Source organism: Primulina huaijiensis, chromosome 1 (genome assembly GCF_012295235.1).
Source record: "Primulina huaijiensis isolate GDHJ02 chromosome 1, ASM1229523v2, whole genome shotgun sequence".
NCBI lineage: Eukaryota > Viridiplantae > Streptophyta > Magnoliopsida > Lamiales > Gesneriaceae > Primulina > Primulina huaijiensis.
The window spans coordinates 3,177,783-3,202,458 of NC_133306.1; the positions used below are offsets into that span (position 1 = coordinate 3,177,783).

At 31.5% G+C, this 24,676-nt stretch overlaps 2 protein-coding genes across 4 annotated transcripts; both read left to right on the plus strand.

Annotated features, from left to right (window-relative positions):
* The first annotated feature begins 8,465 nt into the window (after nt 1-8,465).
* LOC140977300 (uncharacterized) lies at nt 8,466-14,279 on the plus strand. 3 transcript variants are annotated; one of them, XM_073442019.1, is made up of 18 exons: nt 8,466-8,599; nt 9,033-9,330; nt 9,632-10,044; nt 10,518-10,590; nt 10,692-10,733; nt 10,877-10,939; nt 11,138-11,187; nt 11,255-11,282; nt 11,351-11,425; nt 11,709-11,819; nt 11,908-11,968; nt 12,240-12,353; nt 12,724-12,845; nt 12,964-13,033; nt 13,161-13,184; nt 13,280-13,335; nt 13,428-13,554; nt 13,958-14,279. In XM_073442019.1, the coding sequence occupies exons 2-18, from the start codon at nt 9,103-9,105 to the stop codon at nt 14,074-14,076; spliced, it is 1,776 nt and encodes a 591-aa protein (XP_073298120.1). In that variant the 5' UTR covers nt 8,466-8,599; nt 9,033-9,102; the 3' UTR covers nt 14,077-14,279. The 3 variants fall into 3 exon arrangements, with proteins under 3 accessions (XP_073298120.1, XP_073298102.1, XP_073298111.1); XM_073442001.1 differs by having other exon boundaries at nt 13,161-13,208; nt 13,295-13,335; nt 13,958-14,276; XM_073442010.1 differs by having other exon boundaries at nt 8,488-8,616; nt 13,161-13,208; nt 13,295-13,335; nt 13,958-14,277.
* A 3,227-nt stretch (nt 14,280-17,506) lies between these two features.
* Nucleotides 17,507-17,797, plus strand: LOC140970784 (VQ motif-containing protein 1-like). The gene has a single exon (XM_073432726.1). It carries the CDS (start codon nt 17,507-17,509, stop codon nt 17,795-17,797), a length of 291 nt encoding a protein of 96 aa, XP_073288827.1.
* The last annotated feature ends 6,879 nt before the right edge of the window (nt 17,798-24,676 follow it).

Below are 24,676 nucleotides of genomic sequence, written 5' to 3' on the forward strand. Positions count from 1 at the left end.
GTTCAGTATTATTAGATTACGCAATTAAATTCCCACAAAATTTGACGTATGTTTAATTAAGGGCTGATTATTACCGTTTTTCTGTCGTTAAAAGTTATGCAAAAATTTGTGTGAAACGGTTTCGCAGATCGTATTTTGTGAGACGAATCTCTTATTTGGGTCATCCATGAAAAAGTATTACTTTTTATGCTAATAGTATTATTTTTTATGCTGAATATCGGTAGGGTTGACCCGTCTCACAAGAGACCTACTCTAAAAGTTACTATCACCATAAGTAATTGTGTGGTTTATATATCTTTAGTATAACATGTTTAATTAGTTATTAAAGAATTAGTACATTATAAATTTGTTATTATGGATTTGAAATATTTTAACGTGAAATTCAGCAATCCAAATGTAATCCTATTTCATTCGAAGATTTTATTCGATTAATTTTATAATTTATAGGTTGGGGAAGGACGTTATAACATGATCAATTATCATAGAATCATAACGGCATGAATAGATCTCCATAAAATTGTTTGCTCATGATTGGCAACGACAAGCCCCCCAACTAGTTCCTTAAAGATCTCCGATGTTAAGCATGTTACCACATGCCTAACCATCAATAATTCTAGCCAAAACATGATATCATGTCGTTCTCTTAGCATAGGTAATTACAACAGTTTTCTCTCAATAGTTTCCTTTGTTGCAATCTATGAAAATCGAACAAAAGATCTTGCTATGTCATCTATCCTGGGATCGGGCGATTATCACTTTCCCAAAATTTTTATGTTATATTCATATATATTATTTAAATAATTATCTAACAACCGATTTTTCATAAAATATACTTTATTTTAAAGACATATAATTATATATAAAAAAAAATTAACACGCTACTTACCAACATAATGTCTCACTAGATGTTCGCACGAACATCTTATGACCAACATATCAAAATCTCGCACACGCGTATATATGCATATATGAATATCAATGCATCGTGATATATTCAATTCTTTTTTTTTTGGCAACACTAAGATGCATTTTTAATTTTGAAACGAGACTAATCTGCATATCAGGTCACGTGATACGATTTAAGTAATAATTTAATTTGAAAGATAAAGGGGGTCAATGTGCATGATTTTTTTTAAAAAAATAAACTGTCCATAAAGTAACTAATTAACCAATTAATAACCTTAAACAAGAAGAAACATTGGACATAGAACTTTGTAAAGAAAGAATTAAACAGCCGACATTGTTAACCGAAAAAAACGTAGTACCAAACTCCACGTCTTCCGGCCATCATTCGAACCAAACGTCATAATCTCAAGTAAAAAAATTGTATTATCAATCATTTAAATCAATCTTTTTACGATTTTTATCTTTTTACATATACAATATCATATCAACAAAGACTAAAACTACCAAAAACTGAACGAGACATAACTAAAAGTGCAACTTTCCCTAGTCATTTTTCCATAGGTTAATTGGAATACGCCTCTTTTCTCATCGATATCTATTTTTGTTTTGTAATCTACGGTAGGCATACGCACTCGCGTCATTCTCACATACTCAAATGATAATCGAATAATTTGTTTGTGAATTTAATTCTAACACTCTATATGTATCGTCGATCAGACAACATATTCTAGCTACATTAATAATGACCACAATCTAAGAATGACAAGACTTCAATCAAACTTTACGAACATATGGCCGTATTATATTCTTTGCACTCAACGATGGCCCATTCCCAAAGGATCATCATCGAAGAAGGCACATGGAAGCATAACATTGCACGTGCATATGTGAGGCAGTTTCATATTCGGGCAAAAAAGGGTGGGAACATGGCATAGACGCCGATAAATTTGTTATAATTAGATCTCGAATCTTACGTCTGATGACTTGTAACTAATCGAACATTGATTTTGAATTTCATGATACATAAAAAAAAATAATAAAAATTTATTTAAAAAGATCAACCGCCCTCCATCAGATCATTGCAATTTTGTAACGTTTCAATGAAGACAACATTGTCCAAAACAAAAATAACAAGGCAAATTAAATGGTAGATGCTGTATATTGTTTTGGACTCATAAGCTAATTGAATGATATTTTGACATGACATGGAGTCGAGAAGTACCCTTGAAAGATTTTTGGAAGCCTATTGTCTAAATTAATTTTGGGAAAAGCTAAAATCATGCTTTATGATTTTAAAATGTGTTTGGGAATAAATTAATTTTTTGTGATTTTTTTCCAAATTTATATAAAAATTCACCAATCTATAAATTTTTTAAAATTTGAAAAATATTTAATAAATGGATACATATATATTATATATCATAAATATTAAATAATTTTTAGAGATACGAAAATGTTTCATGTTGGATCCAAATAATTAATTGCATCCTTATTACGAAAGAATCGGACATATTGGAGATATACCATATGGATGCCACGTTTGTCGTCAAAGTTAACGTCAGGAAGCCCAAAAGTTGGCTAAATAATGCAACAAGACAAACTGGTCGTGGCGGAGACCCCGTCAATATGAAACTATGCCACTTGGACCCATCACCTTTTTATATTTATTTATTATTTATTTATTACCTTGCTACTTTTTATATTAAATGCGTCCAAGCATTGATTTTTTAGTAAGTGACTCATATCGTTTATGGATGATTGGTTGCGTTAGATTTNTGATAATGTTTTACGCATGGATGCGGTAAAGTTCTCCAATAAGAATGGAGCTCAACTCCAACAATACAATAATTGGAGTCAAAAGCCGTTTTGTTGATTCTATCCACGCAGACGCCGTATTTGTGAGCCAAGATCACGACATATATCATTTTTCGACTCATGTAATGGTATTGCTCAACTTTGAGATTGTGTACCCAAGTAAGATTAAAATGACATATGTCATGATCTTAACCCGTACAAACAACACCTACACGAGTAATATCGAACAAACCGTCAAAAACTCACCTGGAAAGATTAAAAAGATCACGAAAAAATATAAATATTTCCACCGCCCTCGGGGCTCTATTTGGGATGAGTTGGGCAGAAAGGTATTCTCCTTGTCACTCTTTTGTCGGGGGGGCCCACTTCCAATCTTTTTACCCACGTTTATTAGGATCAAGCTGACTTCTCCCAACACGTAGAACATGTTGACTACGATAACTAGCCACTTCCATTTTGAATCATCGTCATAGAATTAGAAACACACACGCCATAATTTTCTTTTTCTTTTTTTAATAAAAAAAATCAATGAATTAACATATTCGAAAATAAACCACCCGAAACGAGAAAAAAAAAATAAAAAATAGGGAAAAAATATTACCCAATTTAATCTTGCACGAAATACCCTAAAGTTGATTTCTCGTGATATTATTAAATATTAGACAAGATGTAGTTCTAGAAAAGTAAGAATGGATAATGTCGGCCCAAATTAGATCTTCCTATTTATAATCCCAAAATTAGATGGACAAATTGTACAAGAAAAGGCTATTGACATGCTATATCCATCATTTTTGATTTATTACAACTTTTTTTTTTTTATTATCCATGTGATCAATGTAAGAAAGATCTCACGCCTAACTTTGCTTCTTCGCCCATTCTTCTCTATTTACTTGCTAGAAATCTAAATTGTTTTCTATCATTGGCATAATGGTAGTCTTATTCGAACAAAAATATTCGAGTGTTTTGGTAAAAACTGGTGCAAATTTAATATCTTATCGATTTATCGAAATTTCTAGCTTTTTTCGACTATTTTTAATATTTATATACATTTATCGATACATATGTGATCAGTCGATGATATGTACTATGTTATTTATGTTTGTATTATGTACAACAATACAAGTAGGTGGGAACTGGGATTCTGGGAAGTGTGTGGGAAATGTAAACAAGAAAGAATATGCACTTCAACAGCTCTGCTAGACTTTATTCACGTTAAATAGCAAAAACAATTTGACAATTTTTTAATAGAAAGGAAATTAAAATTTTTGGTCTAAAATTTTCTGATAAATGTGGAGCTGAGGCATAAAATTTTAAGAGTAGGTCTCTTATAAGATGGTCTCATGAATCTTTATTTGTGAGACATGTCAACCCTATCGATATTCATAATAAAAAGTAATACTCTTAGCATAAAAAGTAATATTTATTCATAGATGACCCAAATAAGAGATCTGTCTCACAAAATACGACCCGTGGGACCGTCTCACATAAGTTTTTGCCAAATTTTAAATACTCATATACCATATATTGAATAATTAATTATTATTGCATAAAAAAGCTAACACTCTCTATAGATTTTATTTTTTTTAAAAAAAAAACTACAATTTATTCCTTTATTAATTCTTTGAAAATTATATTTTCTGAAAAACATTTATCCGGAAATATTGTGAACAAAAAAGAAAACACTCCGCCCTTCTCTTTTACAAAGTGACATCGATTGGACCTAACGCGGTTGAATTAAAGCCCTTCTTTTTTTCTTAAATTTGACGATATAGTTTGCGGCCCCAAATTTATAAGCTCCCAGAATGGAGATTATTAAATTATGTATATTAATTATATTTACTGAAAAAATAGTAAATTTGACGTTGGATCGCAATAAAAATAGATAAAAAATGTTTTTGTTTTTGTTTTTTTTAATCCGAAGATAAAATTATGAATCTCGAATCTATTCTAAGTATTGGGATAAAAGGTGTAACGAACCAAGAGACCCGTGTAAACATGGTTAAAGGTTTCACAAAAAGTCCTGTACGGTCAATTTCGTTAGTCGTATATTCTATTTTCATTTACTCATGAAAAAATATTACTTTTTATTACAAAAAATATTACTTTTATTGTAAATATAGACATGATTGAACCATTTCACAAATACAAATATGTAAAATCGCCTCACAATAAACCTACACGAAAGGTTTTTAAGAGACCGGTTTTATATTATTTGTGTTTCTTACAGACGTACGGATTTGGTTGGCAGTAAGAATTTAATTAGTTTTATTCTCTTGTTTGGCAGAAAGAATTTAATTAGTTTTATTCTCTTCAACACAACAAATAAATCACCAAAATTCTCGTGTGAGATATCTCTAATCCGATCGGATTCTTGGAAAAATATTACGTTTCACTTTAAGCATGAATATGGTTGATATATCTCACGGAACAAGATCCGTAAAACCGTCTCACAAAAAACTGACTCGATATATCAAAAGTAAAAAATATAAAGTACAAATTTATATTATAGTATAATAATATAATTATTTTTAAGAATTTTTTTTCCTGCTGTTTCAAAGCTTTACTTTCAAAAGCATTAAGATCAAAACACACAGTTAAAATATGATTAATTCTTGCATAGGATATCGATACGTCTCTCCCCTCGTTACGTAAGCTGCAAGGTAGTTTCTTTATATAAATGATAAATATATTATTAAATAAGTGAATATATAAAATTCATGCGTAAAATAATGAATATAAGCAGTGTTATATACCACAATCCATATTTCTCTCAATATGATATGATTTATAGACTCATGGAAATGGTTCTTTTACTAGATACATAAAAGGGTTAATTGATATTCAGTCCCTGAGTCCAAACATAAGTTATAATTCAATCCTCGTGTCAGAAAAAACTTAGTTTTAACTTCCTGGTCTGAAATGTTTTTAATTTCAAATCTCCGAACTTAAAAATCCAAATATTATACTACATATACCCAATTTAAGTCACTTTGTAACTGACATACATATATTAAACTTTATTTTCAACAATATGTACTTTATTGTCCCAAAAAAGTGTTAACACTTCATACATAAAAATTATAATTATATATTTAATTCAATTCGATTGATACTTAAATTTGTACTACATTTATGCTATAATCTCAACTATTTATACTTATATTTATTGTTTTAGTTTTTTTGGTCTTACATACGACATAAATAAAAAATACTGTTGAATCACAATAAAAATAGATAAAAATGATCAACGTGTTTTTTTTTTTTTTTATCATAAGATAAAACAACGAATCTCGAACTTGAAATATATTAAAGTTTTTAGGATAAAGGTGTAAGCGAATCAAGAGATCCGTGAGGGTTAAAGGTATTTAGGAGTCCAATTTTAAATTATTTGTTTTTCATATACTGACTCGTTACGATGTTCCATTTGAGTGCTTCTACGTAGTCCACTTAATTGAATTGAATTGATTGGTAGTAAGAATTTAATTAGTTTCTCCCTTCAACCTTATCGTCTCTTATTGATCAATTTTATGTGACAGATTTTCGATCCGACCTAATTTATAAAAATATTACCTTTTATGCTAAAACAATTACTTTTCATGATGAATATAGATCGATTTGACCAGTCTCACAAGTTCAAACCCGTAAAACCGTCTCACAAAATCAGACCTAACTCTAAATATCAAAAGTAAAAAATATATATATATATAAAGTACTAATTTATATTATACTATAATAATATAATTATTTAATTTTTCTCTACTGCTTCAAAGCGTAACTTTCAAAAGCTTGAAGATCAAACACACAGTAAAACGTGATTAATTCTTCCATAGGAAAATGATACGTCTCTCTCCCCTCATTACGTAAGCTGCAAGGTACTTGCCAATAATTTTTTCCTAAGCTTTGACTAAACTATATATCCACAACAAAACAGTCTTCCCTAATATGGTTGCTCTTTTCAAGTTTTTATTTATAATTCCGCCGGTAATAACATGATCCCCACTTGTAAAACCTCGATTGGACGTCGATAGTCTTACGTAACCGACGACGGCGGCGGATTAGTCTTCGTTTTTTTTTAGAATAAAATTTTTATATTTTCAGCAAATATATGTTCGTTTTAAGGTTGAATGAATGATTCCGTAAAGAAAAAGGGACGATGTTTGAGTAAGCACTTACCTAAGCATGCATGCTGCCAATTGACTAATTTGCAAAAGGTGCAAGAATTTTGATTTGTTGGGTCTTTTTGGTGACCACGTTCATTGTTTCCTAACTTTGATAATCGCCTCACCACCACATTTTTCGCTCCGTATGGCTCGGTAAACTCATAGTGTTCAAATTAGAAGCAATCCCATTAACAAATGCCGCTTTGATTTTTGAAGGAAAAAAATAGGACCTAAAAGTCATAACCAAATCTAGAATATTACTTTACTAAATAGGCAAAAACTTGTGTGAGACGGTCTTACGGGGTTGTGAGACAAATCTCTTATTTGGGTAATCAATGAAAAAGTATTACTTTTTATGCTAAGAATATTACTTTTTATTTTAAATATCGATAAGGTTGACATGTCTTACAGATAAAGATTCGTGAGACTGTCTCACAAGAGACCAACTCTACTAAATAACAAATGTAATATCAACTTTTAGATTACGATTTGGTTCGACTTGGTTTGATTTGAACGACCGCAAATCAATTAAATGATCTTTATTGATTTTTTTTTATGTGAAGTCGAGCACGGACGTAATTTAGACCGTCGATAACCATTAGATGTGCGGTAAGTATAGCATCTCACGAGCTTTTACGCTTGCCTTGTTCCTAGGGCTCCGATCCACAATGTATGAAACAAATTAAGGTAAAAATACCAAGAAATTTTAAAAGCCAGTGGTACATGTTGCTTGAGAAAAAGTACCGTAGAATGATGTGCATCGGCCAACATTGGGCTATAAAATCCAGGAAAAGTGGATTCGTGGGAATAAATGGGCTTCGAATTGGGCTACAATCCTCTTTCCACCATATCAGGCCTCGTGCTCATGGACAGAAGAGGCTTGGTTATATATAATATGGGCTGGTTGAAACATTTTGTTAGAAAATTTAAAAAAAAACTAAAATTTTTATATTATATAGAAAAAGAGTAAAATGTGTTAAAAATATACTTTGTGCTCATTTTCCCCTTACATTGAAATTTTCTAGCTATCGTTCTTGTCAATAAATTCAACACACTATTTGATGTGAATGATAAACCTGACAATATCTTGTAAAAGAAATTTGTATATATTGTTCAACTTTTATAAAATAATAAACATAACGTGAAATTATTAAATTTTTTTATTTTTGTTTCTTTCAAATATATTTTTTTAAATATTTATTCGAAATTTTGATTCAATTTGAACTTTTCAATTTTGGTTTCCCTTTTGTTTGGCTCTTGAGTTGAAAAAACTCCACCAAAACCTATAATTTGTAAAATAAATATTACAAATTTCATATAATGTCTGACTGTACGCACTCGTTGATGTAATCTGACCATATCAAATGGGTGTCGGAGCGGGCGTGTTGCTCTGCTCGGGCGGTAGTCTGTGTGGTTTGTTTTTTTCTTATAATTTTTATACATAAAAGCTCATGCGGTAGTGTGGGTGGTTTGTTTGTTTTCTATAATTTTTATACATCAAATTTTGTTTTATTTTTTGATATTTCGTTGGTTTTATTTGTCAATATTAACTCAATCATGATTTAAAAAATTGTAAACTGGTAAAATGACTCCGCCGCTTGGTACCGAAATACACGGCTGGCGAATTTATGTTATTTACAAATTTGCAAATAATAGAAGAGCCAAAATATAACTAACCGATCGATCTAGCGAATTGATCGCTGAAATGCTCGTATCTGGTATGATGAATCTTCGTGTAATTTAGCATCACATGCACGCAAATTATTATTTTTTTCGAATGTTGTAATTCTTCACCGACGTATTGCACCATACGCGAATATGGCATTCTAGTGGCTCTTGATAAGGGAATTTAAGTTTTTTTATTGTTTACGTTTGCAACAAGATCCAATTGTTGATTCGTATAAGTTCGCTGAAATATATATGGTCGAATTTGATATTTGATTGTTTTAAATTTCTGCATTTCCGAGTTCGATGAATTTCCTTGTAATGCGGGAGGCTTAATTTGAGTCTGGGCAGAGTGGAATATCTAAATACATCAAAGTTAATTTATTATGAAGTTGTTTTGTATGCTTCATTAAAAAAATAACAATAATGATTGACTTGTTATGAGTTGGACTAAGGTGTTGTCATTTGCATTTGTTATGTTTGCAGAAACGTTTCAGTGAGGCTATTATATTTGTAGCAAAAGAGATCTAGAACATCAAGAAGGTGTTTTGGTAGTATGACGTCCCCATCGCATCGCCATGCGCGCCCGGGTTCGACCGGAATTGTAAATATGAGGAGACCACAGAACACCAAAGTGGCAGCTCAAAGGCTTGCTCAGGTTATGGCTCACCAACCTGCAGATGACGAAGATGATGAGGATGAATTGTATGGTTTTGAATCGGCTGTTCCATCAGTTGGCATTGGACTTGCGGGTGGAAAGAAAACTAGAAATCGTTCTCCAACAGTAAGAAGCTTGGTCATACATATGTCTTATATGAAATATTTTCAGAGAGTGATTATGTTGCATCTCTTGGTCGCATATCTCCGCCAATATGTGCTAAAAAAAACTATCTCAAGTGGTTGAGTAGGTGGCTTTTTGAGGTGAGGTCAAGGAATAATGCCAAACTGGGCCGTTAAAGGAACTTCCCATGGGTTCTCTTGCATATTAGTTCCGGACAGTATTATTGAGCATTAGTTACAGTACGTGTACCTAGTAATAATTCCTATCTGTACAAGTATAAAACCCATTTTATATTGCTTTCTAGACAGGTCTTACCACAGTAGAACAGCCACCATCTGTTTGTTCGGCGTTTGGTTCCAGACCATCTGCGACTGTTGGTTCAGTGCAAGAGCAGCCTTTGTCAGCTCGCTCAGCTTCTCTTCTCCGACCATCAAAATCTAGGCTGGTAGATCCTATAATAAGACATTTCCCTCAACCCAAAGAAGACTATGCTGAAGAATCAAATGCACCATCTGCTCATTCTATAGCTGTTAGAAGATCACCTTCTTATATTAGTCAGGAAGAACAGCCTCCATCAGCTCGTTTTGTGTCAGGTGGCGGTCGAAATTTAGAGGTCAAGACTTCTTCTATGGTACCACCAAGCATACCTATATCACATAAGCCAGTGGTGTCAGGAATTCCAGCAGAGATGCAACTGAATAGATACAAGGATAAAAGGTGTTTTGAGTTGATTCACCTTGCATAAACTAGAAATTTGTAAATAATATTTTATCATATTCGAAAAATGTTTGATTTGGATCCCCTTTCCATTCACCGTCTTATTTTTTTAAGGTTCTAAATTGTTTTTTATTTTACCCAACTTTCGATACCTCAATCACTGAATTCAACTTTGTATGAATGAACATGGTAGTAACTTACTCTACCTCACTTAAGTAAGTGAAAAACAAGAGTCTTGCATTGTCTTGTGATATCAATTTGGTTCTTCAACTTATCTTAATCGTTTTCCTAAAAAAATGGATCTGAGCGACTGAGCCAATAACCGCAAATGCAAGTTTTCAAAAGCTCACTCTACCTAATTTCTTGAAACCGAATCATTCCTTGTTACATAATTATATTTTATTATTTCTTTTGACCTTTATACATATTAGTTTGTGCGTTGGAGCTAGTATATATGATCCTTCAAATTCCAGGTTATCTCTGGACTTTGGAACTTTCAAATACAAAGAGCCTAGCGACCACCAGTCTGCTGCTTTGAAAGATGAGGTACATTTATCCACTTGAGAGTGTTTTTTACAGTTTCTGTGATCTTTTGTTTAGCCTCTTTTATCCTGTTTACAATTGACAATTGGTACATCAAATTGCAGCTTGACACGCTGCAAGAAGAAAACGACAATTTATTGGAAAAGGTTATTTTTTTCTAGCTTATAACTTTATGAACTCGTGATTTGTTTATTTTGTGTGGCAAGTCTCGTCTCACATGTTGGCATTTGGATCAGAATTTGTAATATCATATATCAGCTAGCATTTCACATTCACCTCTTCTATTCAGTTGCGTATTGCGGAAAAAAGGTGTGAGGAGTCTGAAGCAAGAACGATGCAGCTTGAGCAACAGGTAATCCTGCAAGTGTATTCAAACGCCTCGACGTAAAAGCTGCAATTTATGTTACATTTTTTTTATAACAAGTAAGCGCCTTGCATCATTTTTAACTCACCCTTGATCTCCAACGTATGCATGCTCGTATCGCCTTCATTTCTGAATTCAGGAGAATTTGAACTTTGAGTTTAGTGATTTCTCTTGGTCCTATTCTAGATTGCATCTCTTGGAGGAGGCGTATCTTTAGAAGCCCGCCTTCTGAGCAGGTAAATTATTTTAGAACACTCTTGCAAAACACCGTGAATGTCAGATCTAAATTTTGTTCCCTGGCAGGAAGGAAGCTGATCTTCAGAAACGAGAGGTATGTAGAATAAGAATTGTCATCTAGTGGCTCATGTTTTCATATTCACTTTGAATCAATTTTTTTAGGCCGCTCTTAAAGTTTCAGCACAAACCTATGGTGGAAGTGATGAGGAGATTGCTGCCCTCCGAATGGAAGCTGAGGTGATTAGAATATTCAACTCCAACTTATATTTCGCCTGTTCCTATACCAAGTTTCTATGGGTTTGGCCTATGTGGGCAATAATTGATTTCATCGTTCTATATAACAGTAATCAGATATGCACTTAAGCTGTTGTACAACGACCTGTCATGCTTACCTCTTCCATAGTTTGTGCTTGGTTATGCCATGCGTCTCTTTAGCCTTAAATTTAGTGATTGACAATGGCATAAGGGGTATTTCAGAATGTGAATTAGATTATTTCTTTTTTATTATTTTTTTTACAAGACTGCTAGGAATGAAGCTACATCAGCTTTGGAGCAGCTCAATGGTGCTGAATCTGAAGTTAAATCACTTCGGATCGTGGCACAAAGAATGATATTAACTCAAGAAGAAATGGTATCAGCAAATAAAAACTTTTCTTACTATATTTTCTTGATCCCTTTTCTTTCTTCATACTTGTGTCATTGACAGTCCCTCACTTTAGGAAGAGGTTGTTCTCAAAAGATGTTGGCTTGCTCGGTACTGGAGTTTATGTCTTCGCCATGGTAATTTTCTTTTACACATAAACATTCTCACCAGAAATACTTTGTTACTTTCCTTTTCATTGTCAGGTAGGGGCAACCAGTTTTGAGCTGAGCTGACGGTTGCCCCTGCCATTCCAAAAAATCAAAAAATTAATTTGATTCTTGGAGAGCAAATAGTTACAAGGCTAAAATTGATAATCTCATAATCGTATACAGGGAAGACTACAGATGTCACAGACCATAGTTACATAACTGAAACAGAAAGTTTTTTCAGTATATCTATACATTGCAGGTATCTATTCTGAGATTGCTGGGGTGAGATACAAATATTGGTCATCTGTTACATCTCGTCCATTCGAAACGATACTGGGTGCCGGCGAGAAGGCAAAAAATGAAAACGCAACAAGTACGTTCCCCTAAGTAGTCAGATTCACTTTAGTGCTCAATAATGCTAATGAAATCACATACCAAAACTTGGCCCGTGGTAAGTTTAATCTCTCTTGCCGGTCCCTGGCAGGCCAGATAAACAAGGGTCGCAGTTGGTTGATTGGCCTATGTAAAAGTATAATGACTCATACAATCATACTATATTCATTGATTTTCCTTAAAACGTCAACAGACGATGAGTGAAATGACTATCAAGTCTAGATATGCTGCCAGGCTTTCATTTTGCAAACCATTTCTGTTTAATAATTCTTCATTCTTTTGGTTGAAATTTACTTGATGTTGCTATACTGATCTTCCTTGATTATATTTACCTCCTGTATGTTTTGCAGTTAACAATGATCTCGAAGAAAGGGAGAAAGTCCTACACCACCTGGACGATGTCTTGAAAAAAGCCAACGTCGAAAGTATGCTTTTAGTTGATAAAGGTCTCAGGGAACTTAATGCACTTAAGGTTAATTATATACGGGCCTTGTTTCAACGTTGATACGTTTATTTGAAAAACAAAACGGAAATCTTAATCATTTTATTTACACTCAAGTAGGATGAAGTTTGTGTAATTATTTTTGAAGGTAGAGGAGGCAGTAACCTTATCAATGGCTCAAAACCGTTTCCCCAGCATTGCAAAATCTAATTCAACAGGTGAAAATTAAAGGAGTGTTTTTCATCTTCTAGATTGCATTCTGTTGTACTTTATCACCAGCTATTCTGGTAGAACTATGTCTTTTTTAAAGTCAATTATTTGATCATGCCCTTTTTGCGAATGTAGATGAAATTAATCTGCCAATTGAAGGTCAGAATTTTTCAGAAACATTTGGTAAGTTTATGTTCAAGATAATTTCAATAATATATTAATGTTCGTATTATGTATTTGTTATTTCCAAATAGTATCCTTTCGTTCAGTATTAAGTGAAGAGGAGTGCGAAGACGTTCTTCTGAAGCAGGTATTTTGTCACACTACCAAGGGAAAAGAGTTTATTTTTAAAACAATGGATTGATTTTAATACTGTATTATTAAATCCCCCTATTTTTTCAGGCTTGGATAACATATTTTTGGAGAAGAGCGAAAAATCATGGATTGGAACCCGACATTGCTGAAGAAAGGCTGCAGTTCTGGATCAACCAAGAGAATGTGACACCTAATTCACATGATGCAGTGGATGGTATTATGCTCCCTTTTGCAACGTTTGTTTTCCCTATGAAATAACTTCAATTTGTTTTATGGCTCTCGCCGAACTCCCTTTGCATTATTGCCTGTGGTGAATGCTTCTGTTTCTGTATTTCTTTGTGACTATGGCCGGGGGTACTGTGTCATCCCAAGTTTTTCCCTGTCACATTTTCTCCGTCTCCCCCATTCTTTTGCCAACTTTGGAGTGATTGACATGAATCAATCAACATAAATGCATGTTGTGGCGTGTGAAAACTCAGGTCATTTTAAAGAATAAGTCTGAAAGAGGCCATGTATCAATCCAGGACCCTGGCATGGGAAATAATATTGTACACTCATATTTCGTCATAACTCACAAACAACACAACATAACCTATTTCTTTCTTTTTGTATCACAGTCGAGCGTGGTTTGATGGAGCTAAGGAAGCTGGGGATCGAGACCAAGTTGTGGGAAGAATCTCGTAGATTGATAGATTCAGACTCAACCCAAAAAACGCTTCTGGGAATCGAATCTTAGAACAAACATATGGCTAAGATTTGCTTTTTATCTTTTTTTGCAAGTATTACATCAAGATGTGCTTGTAAATCTTGATATTTGTACGAATCGGGAGACCTTAAATGGTATTTACCGTTAAACGTGTCTAAAAATATATGGGTATAGGTACCACCAAATCAAGAAAAGTTGAAAAAAATCCTTTTCTCTGAGCAATATTATTCCTCGTCTGATGTGATGGTTCCTTGTCAAATTAGTTTGAAATTTGATTTTCTTAAAATGCCGGGTGGGGAGAAATTACGGGAATTTAATGTGGCTTGCCCCCCAAAGGAAATTTGCCTCAAGACAGTATGAACAAAGCTGATTCCCATTTTCAACTTACGGTACATGTAAGTTGAAACTAGTGAAACTTCTAATTCTGGTTCATTTAGATCATGACACCTCGTTGGTGGACACAGATGTGAACTTCATATCAAAATATATATAATTCAACAATTTCCCGATTTTAAATCGTGTGTATATANTTCTGATTCATTTGGTTACACGGGTTAGTTTGACTAATTTGTGTGATTAGTGATGCAATCGTTACGTGCAGCTCTCAACCAACTACAATTATTATTATTTTTTACAAAAAAATATATTATGTGTTAGATAATATATTTTCAAAAGTAAAATAATATTAAAAAGAATAATCGGATGCAACCAATAAACTGATATTTTAATTTGTATATTAAAAAAAACTGAATTACAAAATATGCTGAACCAAACTTCTAATTGTAATTGATTCGATCTATTTAACTAAAGTTTTCTCACCTTCAATTGCGGTTAAGAATAACAAGGAAATATATATAATAAAGGCAAAAACTTGTGTGAGACGGTCTCACGGGTCATATTTGTGAGACGAATCTTTTATTTGGGTCAAACATGAAAAAGTATTACTTTTTATGCTAAGAGTATTACTTTTTATTGTGAATATGGGTAGGGTTGACCCTTCTCACAGATTAAGATCCGTGAGACGGTCTCAAATGAGACACACTCTATAATAAAATATAGTAAAGTATCATTGTATTCAAGATGCTTGTTAATTTTCTTAATTTTTGAGAAATTACGTAGTTATTTGCAATAAATATCATTTAAAGAGCTTGTACAAAAGTCAATGCGATATACACAAAGATATTATTATTATTATTATTTGTTATTATTGTTAAGCTATTATATGATGATGATAACCATACATATTTAATATGAAACATACAAAAGTTCAATCGCTATATATCGATCGTTTTATTAGCGTGAACAACATGAGAATCAAATACTTAACTTGACAGTGATATCAATTATATGATCAAATGTTTGCAGCTTAGAAAAAATTATAACAAATGGTAACAACACAACTCAACTCAAATTTTTTAAACCATATAAAATGTCACGTATCGATCGCTCTCCCATTATTATTCTTGTTGTTATTGTGATATCGATGTATCATCGTCATAGTTATTAATATTGGCACTCATTTATTTTCTTATTTTTTAATATATTTATGTATGATTAGATTTTGGTTGTATTTGGATTGATTAATTTGAAATCTATGGATTTTGAATTTAATTTTCATGAATTTCATTATTGAATAACTTCAACAAAAAAAAAATATTAAATTCATCTTTTACAAACCTTGAAGTATTGGAAAGTTTTTGGGGAGCAACATCTCGAACCCTAGCTACTACAAAACATTCATACGAGTTGACTGAAAATCATTAGTGCATTTTGGACCTAAATACCATTCTCAATATAAGGTTTATTTGCGTTGGATCTTACCTTTGCCTTCTTCCATATATAGCTTAGCTCTCCTATATTCATCAAATTTGAAAAATCGATCTCGAACAGAAAGTGAAAAGCATATTTTGTTGATCAATTTACGGTCTTGCTACGTTAACATGTAAATTTTACGATTTGATCATTTTCCACCGAAATAGATCAGACACTTCAGCAATATCTAACACCACTTCATCATCTTTTCAACGTAATATCTGCACCCTCGTGTGAAAAAATGCTAAAATTGAAAAAATACAAAATATTTGATCATAAACTAATTGACAATGAACAAGAATGAAAAACATGCTTAGAATTAAAAATTTTACATAAAAAAAAATCTAATTTTCTCCTTTACCTTTTTAAAAAAGTACTCTGATTTTTAATTAAAATTTCCATATATTGACCTAACCGAGGAGAAATTGGCCTTTATAAGCGAAAATCAAACTTGCACAAAGTTGTCCACAGACTTTAATTAATTTACGTGTATTAACATAAGGTGGACATTAGAACACGCGACATTTTCCAATTTCATACAATTGGCGAATTAGTCAATGTTTTAGTCAATTCTGAACTAAATGAAAATAAATAATAATAAGAAAAGGGGGATACACTTNCACACTGATAGTTGTAATCTCTATAAAATGATTCTTAGATTTTGTTTACAAATTCACCAAAAAAAATATATAAAAATAAATTTTTTAGAAATTACAAACACTTTTGACAGAGAAAAGAGAGCTTTCAAAATTATAATTAAATTAAAGAGTTTAAAATATATAAAATTCATCAAGACTTTATCAACAAGCAGTGAAATTAATTTGGATTTAATGCATGAACAAGGAGACGTACAAATTTCTCGTAGCATGACAGGTACATTTTTCAAAGTACGGATTTTAAATTTTCCAGGATCAAAAGTTTATAAATAAAGTACGGATTTTAAATGGTGTTTTCCAAGGATCAAAAGTTTATATATATAAATATATAGTTTTGGTAGGTTGGAAACGAACATTTATATCAGCGTTAATGATCTGATATTTATTTATTGAATGTAATGAAACATATCAAGATTATACATCAAATAAATGAATGTATACTATAAATAAACTCTTTATATATATATATATTGAAGTTATACGCCTTCCATTAGCACGGTGGTGTAGCTGTTTCAGTTTTATTGTTTTCGGTTTCTTTTTTATTTATTTTTTCGCATTTCAGTACAATACAATTTACAATAATTATAATATTAACATTAATTTATAGTAAATCAATCTAATTACAAAAAAAAAAATTTAAATTATAAATAAAATTTTCAAAAAAATAAAAATAAAATTAAAGACGCTGTAAGCATCCAACAAAACACTCCGTACAATAATAAGGCTAGTAAAATGAAGTAGCCCCCCCCCCCCCCCCCCCCCCCCCCCCCCCCCCCNAACACTGATGCTTCCTCCAAATTGCATGAATTGACCGAATCAAGAAAATCTAATAGACTCGATCTTTATTCACGTATAACGGTCAACTTATTTCATCTCTTACTTTCAACGCTCCACGGAACCAAGAAAATTATTTATAAATTCTCGAATCATTCACCATTAATATACATAAAAAAAACCCTATTAGTTAATATTCATATATACGTATAACATCAATGGCAGGTGGGAGTAGAGATGGCGTGAAGGTGATCATCATCAACACGCAATACGTGGAAACTGATGCAACCAGTTTCAAATCCGTCGTTCAACGGCTCACCGGAAAAGAAACCTCCGTGCCCTCCGTTGTAGCTCCCGTAAGAGAACAGCAGAGCTTTGAACCAGACAGTCGAGTTTCCCGTCAAGCAATGGAGCCGGTTTTGTCTCGGGGGCTGTCGTTTACGGAATTCGATAGGATGTTTAAGGAGTTGCCTCCGCTTGAAGAACTCTACAGGCTTTGCTCTGAATAGTTAAGATTTATTTTATATTTTATGTGTTTATGTACTTATACATATGTATGTACATAATTTGGTGATTTGTTTTCTTCCTTGAGTTTCTGTTTGGCTGCCGATATGATCAGGTTTTGGCGCATATATTTTATTCGGGTTTTTTTTTTTTGTGTGTGTTCTTCTCTATTATATTTGATATATTTGACGCTCGCCTCTCAGATTTTGTATCTCATAGCGGAGTTAAATGTCAAATACATAAAATTAACAAGGGGATCGGAGGTAAAGGCAAAAAACCCAGTTTTATGCTAACATTCATTAGTGCTTTGTCATTTCAGAAATTTCGAAAATTGCAAACTTTTTTACGAATTAATAAAACTGAGTATAACTAATGACGATTGATTCAGTAACTCAAGTCTTGAATATTTAATAAATTTGCTACTCAATGCTCTGATTATTTACTATGCATCCCGGAATTACTTGGGATTTGAGAACACTAAAACTAAGTGAACGGGCCGGGATTGTAGTTCAATCGGTCAAAGCACCGTCCTGTCAAGACGGAAGCTGCTTTGATGATCAGCACCCTTTTCTAAAAAACCCTTGATGGCAGTTAAATGCTATCGCCTGGTTTTCTCGGAAAAGCAGCTGTTTTCTTCCCCTTTCACCCCTCCTCAAATCAAGAGGATTTTTATCTTAACTTGTCTCCAGTACAGGGAGGTTCTGTTAGTGAGCAATCTTTCTCTTCTTTCTTTTTTTAGCTCCTTCCAGTTATTGCATCTAATAGGCATAGATACATCCGTAAGTAACTTAGTGCAACATGGCAAATATTTTCAAGCGAGCAAGAGAGGACTAAGGCAAAAGCAGCCATTATGTGGCATAGGGGTACATGCACTCATTTCAAGGGGGTGCAACACTTCTCAGTTTGGCTGGCAGCCTTGACAAAGTTTATCAGAAGCCTGGTCTAAAATTACTGAAAAATTAGCTTTTTATGATTATATCGGCAAAAGGAGGGTTACGGTTTTGGGGAGACAATGTAGTGACATCTTCTTAATCTTTGGTGGAAGATTCCCCAAAAACGAGGTCTTTTATGACAACATGGGTTCCCTATTCCACTATCCTTACTCTCCAGAATCGCTCTCCCGGAACTGAAGACTTTAGGTAAGAAAATTTATATCACGTCATCGGTTTCCGTTGCTGGACCATATGTTACCACTTAAGATGCTCATGTTTCCCGCTAGGGACGCCGTAGAATGGCTCCAGCTGCCAACCACAGGGGCCGAGCTCTACCCTGCCCACATTTCCTTTTGAAGGGGCATTAACCTTTAGAACAAGACCAATCAAAGCTGCTTTGGTGATCTGACTGAGCGAATGCGGTGGATTGATTCTATCTCCTACCTCCAATAGGCATGGATTGTACTGTATATCATTTACCGGAGAGAACCTTCTATTAAATTTTCACAAAGTTTACTTCAAGAGTTGAGTGATGAACTTGCACAAATGGAAATGATAGTGAATCGAATTTTTAGTCAACCCTATATAATTATAATTTCATTTAGAATGAAAATGAGAATTCGTAGATTTAAGATTATACAGATACATGAATTTTGTTTTGGTAATTTGTTCCTACCTCGAAGTCTTGATAATGAAGATTTAGGAAATGGTTGGTCTTAAATATTATCGATGAACATGGTAGTTGATAATCTCTCATCTGATTATATGTTTGATGCGAAGGATTAGACGTTAACTAATTACACATCTTTAATTCATGTTACAATTGACTCAAAATTATAAAGGATTACAGCTGGGGATGGAAATTTTATCCAAAACCCGACGAAAAATCCGATACTCGACCAGAATGGAGGAGGGTATGGATCGGAGGAGATTTTTCGTCTGATTAAATAAATGTAAATCGAGTATGGAGATGGAGGCGAGTTTTAAATAATCATATCTACATTCGATAATATATTTTCGTGTTGTTATTTTAGTTCTAATATGTTTGTTGAATAATATTAGTTGTATATAATGAAAAAAACTATTAGTATAGAGTTGATATTATTTTTGTAGAATAAATAGTTTATAATATTTTGTTATTTCTTCTATTATGTTTAATTTTCTAGTTTTTATATTTATTTTTTTTCTTTTTTGTTCTCAACAATTTACTAAATATGCATATGTTACTCGAAATAATTCAGATTTGAGAAAATGCAGTTATAAATAATGATAAAATATATGGGTAGGGTATAGATGTACAATCCTTCGACGGATATGATGATACATAGGAAATTGCATACCCAATGAAGATGATTATGATGATAAAGATGAATCTAATAAATGGAGGTGTGGACGGATCGGAGGACATGAAATCATACCTAAACCCGACTCATTATCCCTAATTACAGTTGTAAATCATAATTTTATTCATATATATTGATTTATCCAAACTTGTACCTGGTATGAGTCGAATGAGTCTATCACCTCAGCTCAAGTCTAAGAAGGGGTCCAAAAAATTTTTGGTTACGGGGTACTGCATGTTTGCATTCTATCATCTCCGACTCTCAAGTCTCGCCTCTGCCCTCTATTTTCTTCATCAAGAAAAAAAAAATTAAAAAGTGATATCAAAAAAGAAGAAAATATGGTACCTTAATACAAATTCATCTTTCATACACAAAAATATGTTATTTAATTGAAAAAAATTATGCAAATGATTGAATTTTTTGTGAAGACATAATAGGTTGATTTGAGACGAATACAACAAATATAACATAGTTTTGTGCATTTGTTAAAAGCATTTTTACTTATAACATAACTATCCAATTGAAACTTTGTTATGGCATTTTTTATTATGAATTCGAGTTACATAATCTATGATTTTGTTGATTATGTGTAAATTATTGATTTAATCCGTTGAACGTTTGTTTCATAATTGGAAAAAAAAAATTGTGAGAGTGCATATACTTTTCTATGTTCACAAGTATACTTCTAAATAAATCTTGTCCACCATATTAAAAATTTCTAGTTACGCCCCTTGCAATCTTGTAATCTTGTATAACCATAACGAAAGATGAAAAAATATGTTGTTAAATCATTTAATCAAGTTTTCTAATATTTCATTTTACATAATAGATGAGATTATAGTAGTAATGATTTATGATTAATGAGATCAAAATTATATTAGTTTTAAGTGTAACTATTTTAGTAATATCTGTATAAGGTGTAGGTCTCTTGTGAGACTGTCTCACGAATTTTTATCTGTGAGACAGGTCCATCCTACCGATATTCACAATAAAAAATAATACTCTTAGCATAAAAAATAATACTTTTTCATTGATAACCCAAATAAGAGATCCGTCTCACAAAATACGACTCGTGAGACCGTCTCACACAAATTTTTGCTCTGTATAAGAAATACTTTGAATGAAAAATCATTCTAAGTTTAGTTTTGAAAAATCATTTTTAATTATTCCTTCTCGAAACTCCCAAATTTCGCTGGCCAAATGAGAAAATAGAGGTAATTTAAATTCATTTTAAAAATACGATATGCTTCCGTAAACATTTGTATTTCGACGGTGCTTTTCAGACCATATAGATAATCTGCAAATATCTATGCAATGACACTTCTACACAGTTTATGACTTCACCATAATTTTAATTACGTCATAAAAAAATTAAAATGAAGAATTATTTTCTCCAATATTTATCATGAGTATGCGTCAGGAAATTAATATAATGTTCGAAAACTTGATGTACACATAGTTGTACCTGTGGTTCACGGAGCCTGAGACGATATGTTGAAAAAAATCTTATTGTGATAAATAATCGTAAAGCTTGTAAATTAAAAATAATCAAACAACAGATATAAGAAAAATATAATTTACGAGTTATATATTTTTCTCTTTTTGATTTTTTTTTCTTCGTACGCCACAACATCAACAAGACTCTAACGTAATGCAGTGTCATATGAACAATTATATTGGAAAAAATTGAAATTGGCAAAAATTGTAAGATATGTTGCTAAAATTGAAATTTATCAATATAAACTATAAAAATAACAAAATGATAAATATAATGAACCAATATTGTAAAAATATATGATTTATTTTAAATAATAAATAAAATATTTTATTCAAGAAAATAGAAAATAAAGATATGTAAAATAGGTAAATATCACAATTTTGTGTGTTATTTTTTGAAATAGGTCCAACCACATAAATTCAAGAAAATAGGCCAAATAATCGAAAAGTAAAGTATAAAAGTTTAACATATGAGTTGACACAAGATAAAATAATAAATATATTGGACAAACATTACCATTTTATGCATACAAAATTTTTAAAAATTTAATTAATGAGCCGTATAGTTTTATTGTTTGGGCTCTACATAATTTGATTAAATCCCCAATGAACACCATCATCATATTTAATCATGTTTTCAATGGGTCAATGTCCAATTTTTTTTAATGTCCAATGCACATACTATTTAGGTGCAAACCTCAACCAATGATTTTTTTTGCCCCTGTGAGGGCCGAGCCCTGAGACGATGGCCTCTCTCGTCTCACAAGAGGTACGGCCCTGGATGTACAAGTGTGGATATCTCAAATTCAAATCTTGATAATTTTATTTCCATTTTAACTCACGTTATATTGTATATTACCGTGGATAAATTATATTTTTGGTCTTATAACTTTTGTGTTTTCTATTTTTTGGTCTTGTTATTACTCAATTCATGATTTTAGCCTATTAATTTGCACGTTTTTTCATCAAAGTACGTGACATCGGACGCGTCAGAAATATTAAGCATAACATCAACAATTTTTGATACCATGTCATTTTGACGTCACTTCACAAATCAAATGAAAAATTACTAAAATTAAAAACAGAAGTGCAAATAGTCGACTAAAATTATAAATTGACCGACAACTTGGCCAAAATAAAAAACATGAAAGCTATAATATTACAGTAACCACGCATTCTAAAGTAATTTGAATTGCTTTGCACATCACAAAAATCCGTGTGTATTATATATAATATAAATCGAAAAAAAATTAAATTAAATATTACCGAAGACAAACAAATGCAGTTGAATTGAATTAACCAACATTAACATTTGACTTATATATTTTAATTCAATACATATATATTTTTACAAACTAAACTCAATTGAATAAAAATACTGAAAAACATAAATATTAGAAGAAATAAATAAAATTATAAATGATGAATGATTTTAATAATTTTAAAAATAATTATTGATCTTAATTTAATCTTTGTGAGAGGAAGTTTAAAAATAAAGAGCCATCAACAACAATATTATAAAAGATGCAAAAATATTATTTTTTATTATATTGTAATGAAGAAATATTGTATAATGTATGCTGATTTGAGTAAAAGTTATTACTTTTATGTCAAAAATATATTGTGTAATATATATTGACTTGAGTTAAAAGTATTACTTTTTACTGAATTATAGATCAGATCGACCCATCTCACAGATCTATATTCATAAGTATGTTGCACATGAGACCTATTCTATATTTAACTTAAACCAAATACGTTTATATATTATAGTTTTTTTGTTTAATAAAAATCAATAGTTAAATTAAATTAACTCAATTCAAATTTCATGATAAAGTTTAAGGGTGAAGCGATACTGATACAAATACTTAAGAGCTTTAGGGTGAGCTTTGATAGTAAAAAAAAAGTGGGCTTCGTTTACGCAATTATCATTTTAAAATATTTAAATTAAACACATCTCAATTTTCAAAAAAAAATTTGTGAGACAATCTCACGAGTCAATTTTGTGAGAAAAATCTCATATTTGAGTCACCAATGAAAAAATATTACTTTCAATATCAAAAAATTTCTTATTATTGTAAATATGGGCATTATTGACATGTCTCATGAATAAAGATCCGTAAAATCGTCTCAAAAAAAAAACCTCCTAATCAAATTTACCTTTATCATGAATTTAATGATAACATATTGAAAGGCAAAAGATGGCTAATAAAATTATTTTTTAAAATACTACATTTAGTTTTCTGTTTTGTCACCCAACTTGTAAAAATTTGGTACTAATCTCAAAATTTAAATTTTTATTTATTGGTATTATAATTATATCGAGGCACGATGTCTCCACAAAATCAAATTAATTTTATCGTGTGTTTCAAATTAAATGATAATGTCTCGATATACATGAATACATCCTCATTGGTGCTCACACAAAATGTCATTTTCTTATCTTTTTATAATATATTTTGTTTTTTACCTTTCTCTTTTCGTTTTTTAAGTTAAAATTTTGTGGCCGTCCTTTCGGCTCCCACATTCTATCAGATCGAATTGATTTATAAAATTTTGTTATAGTTTTACTATTATTTCAATAAGAATGATGTAATTATATTAACTATGTGATATGTAAAGATAATATGTAAATTTTTGAATTTTTAAAGTGTATTAGATATTATAGTTATCAGTAAATTATATGAAAAACATAATTCATCTAAATGAATAAAATATTTTCATAAATTATAATTGATATCACAAAATCATATCACTAAATATCTCAACATTTATATATAATATAAATAAATACAAAGATCGATCCAAAAGGCAAATAGGCATAACCTTTTTAATTTTTTAATTGTCTCTCTCCTTAAATTATTCTGTTTATATATAACAAACACTATTTAAAATGTCTCTCATTAATTATTATTCTTCAAACAATTATTAATTCAGATGTAATATAACAATATCTATATATCAGCCCAAATAAAAAATTAGGATACCTTAGGTTAAAAGCCCATTGACTTACAAGATTCGATGGTTTGAGAAGTTGACCTCCACGGCTCCACGTATGTTGAGGAAATTGAGTTATGATCCATGATCAGTTATAGTAGAAGATGAGTCAAAC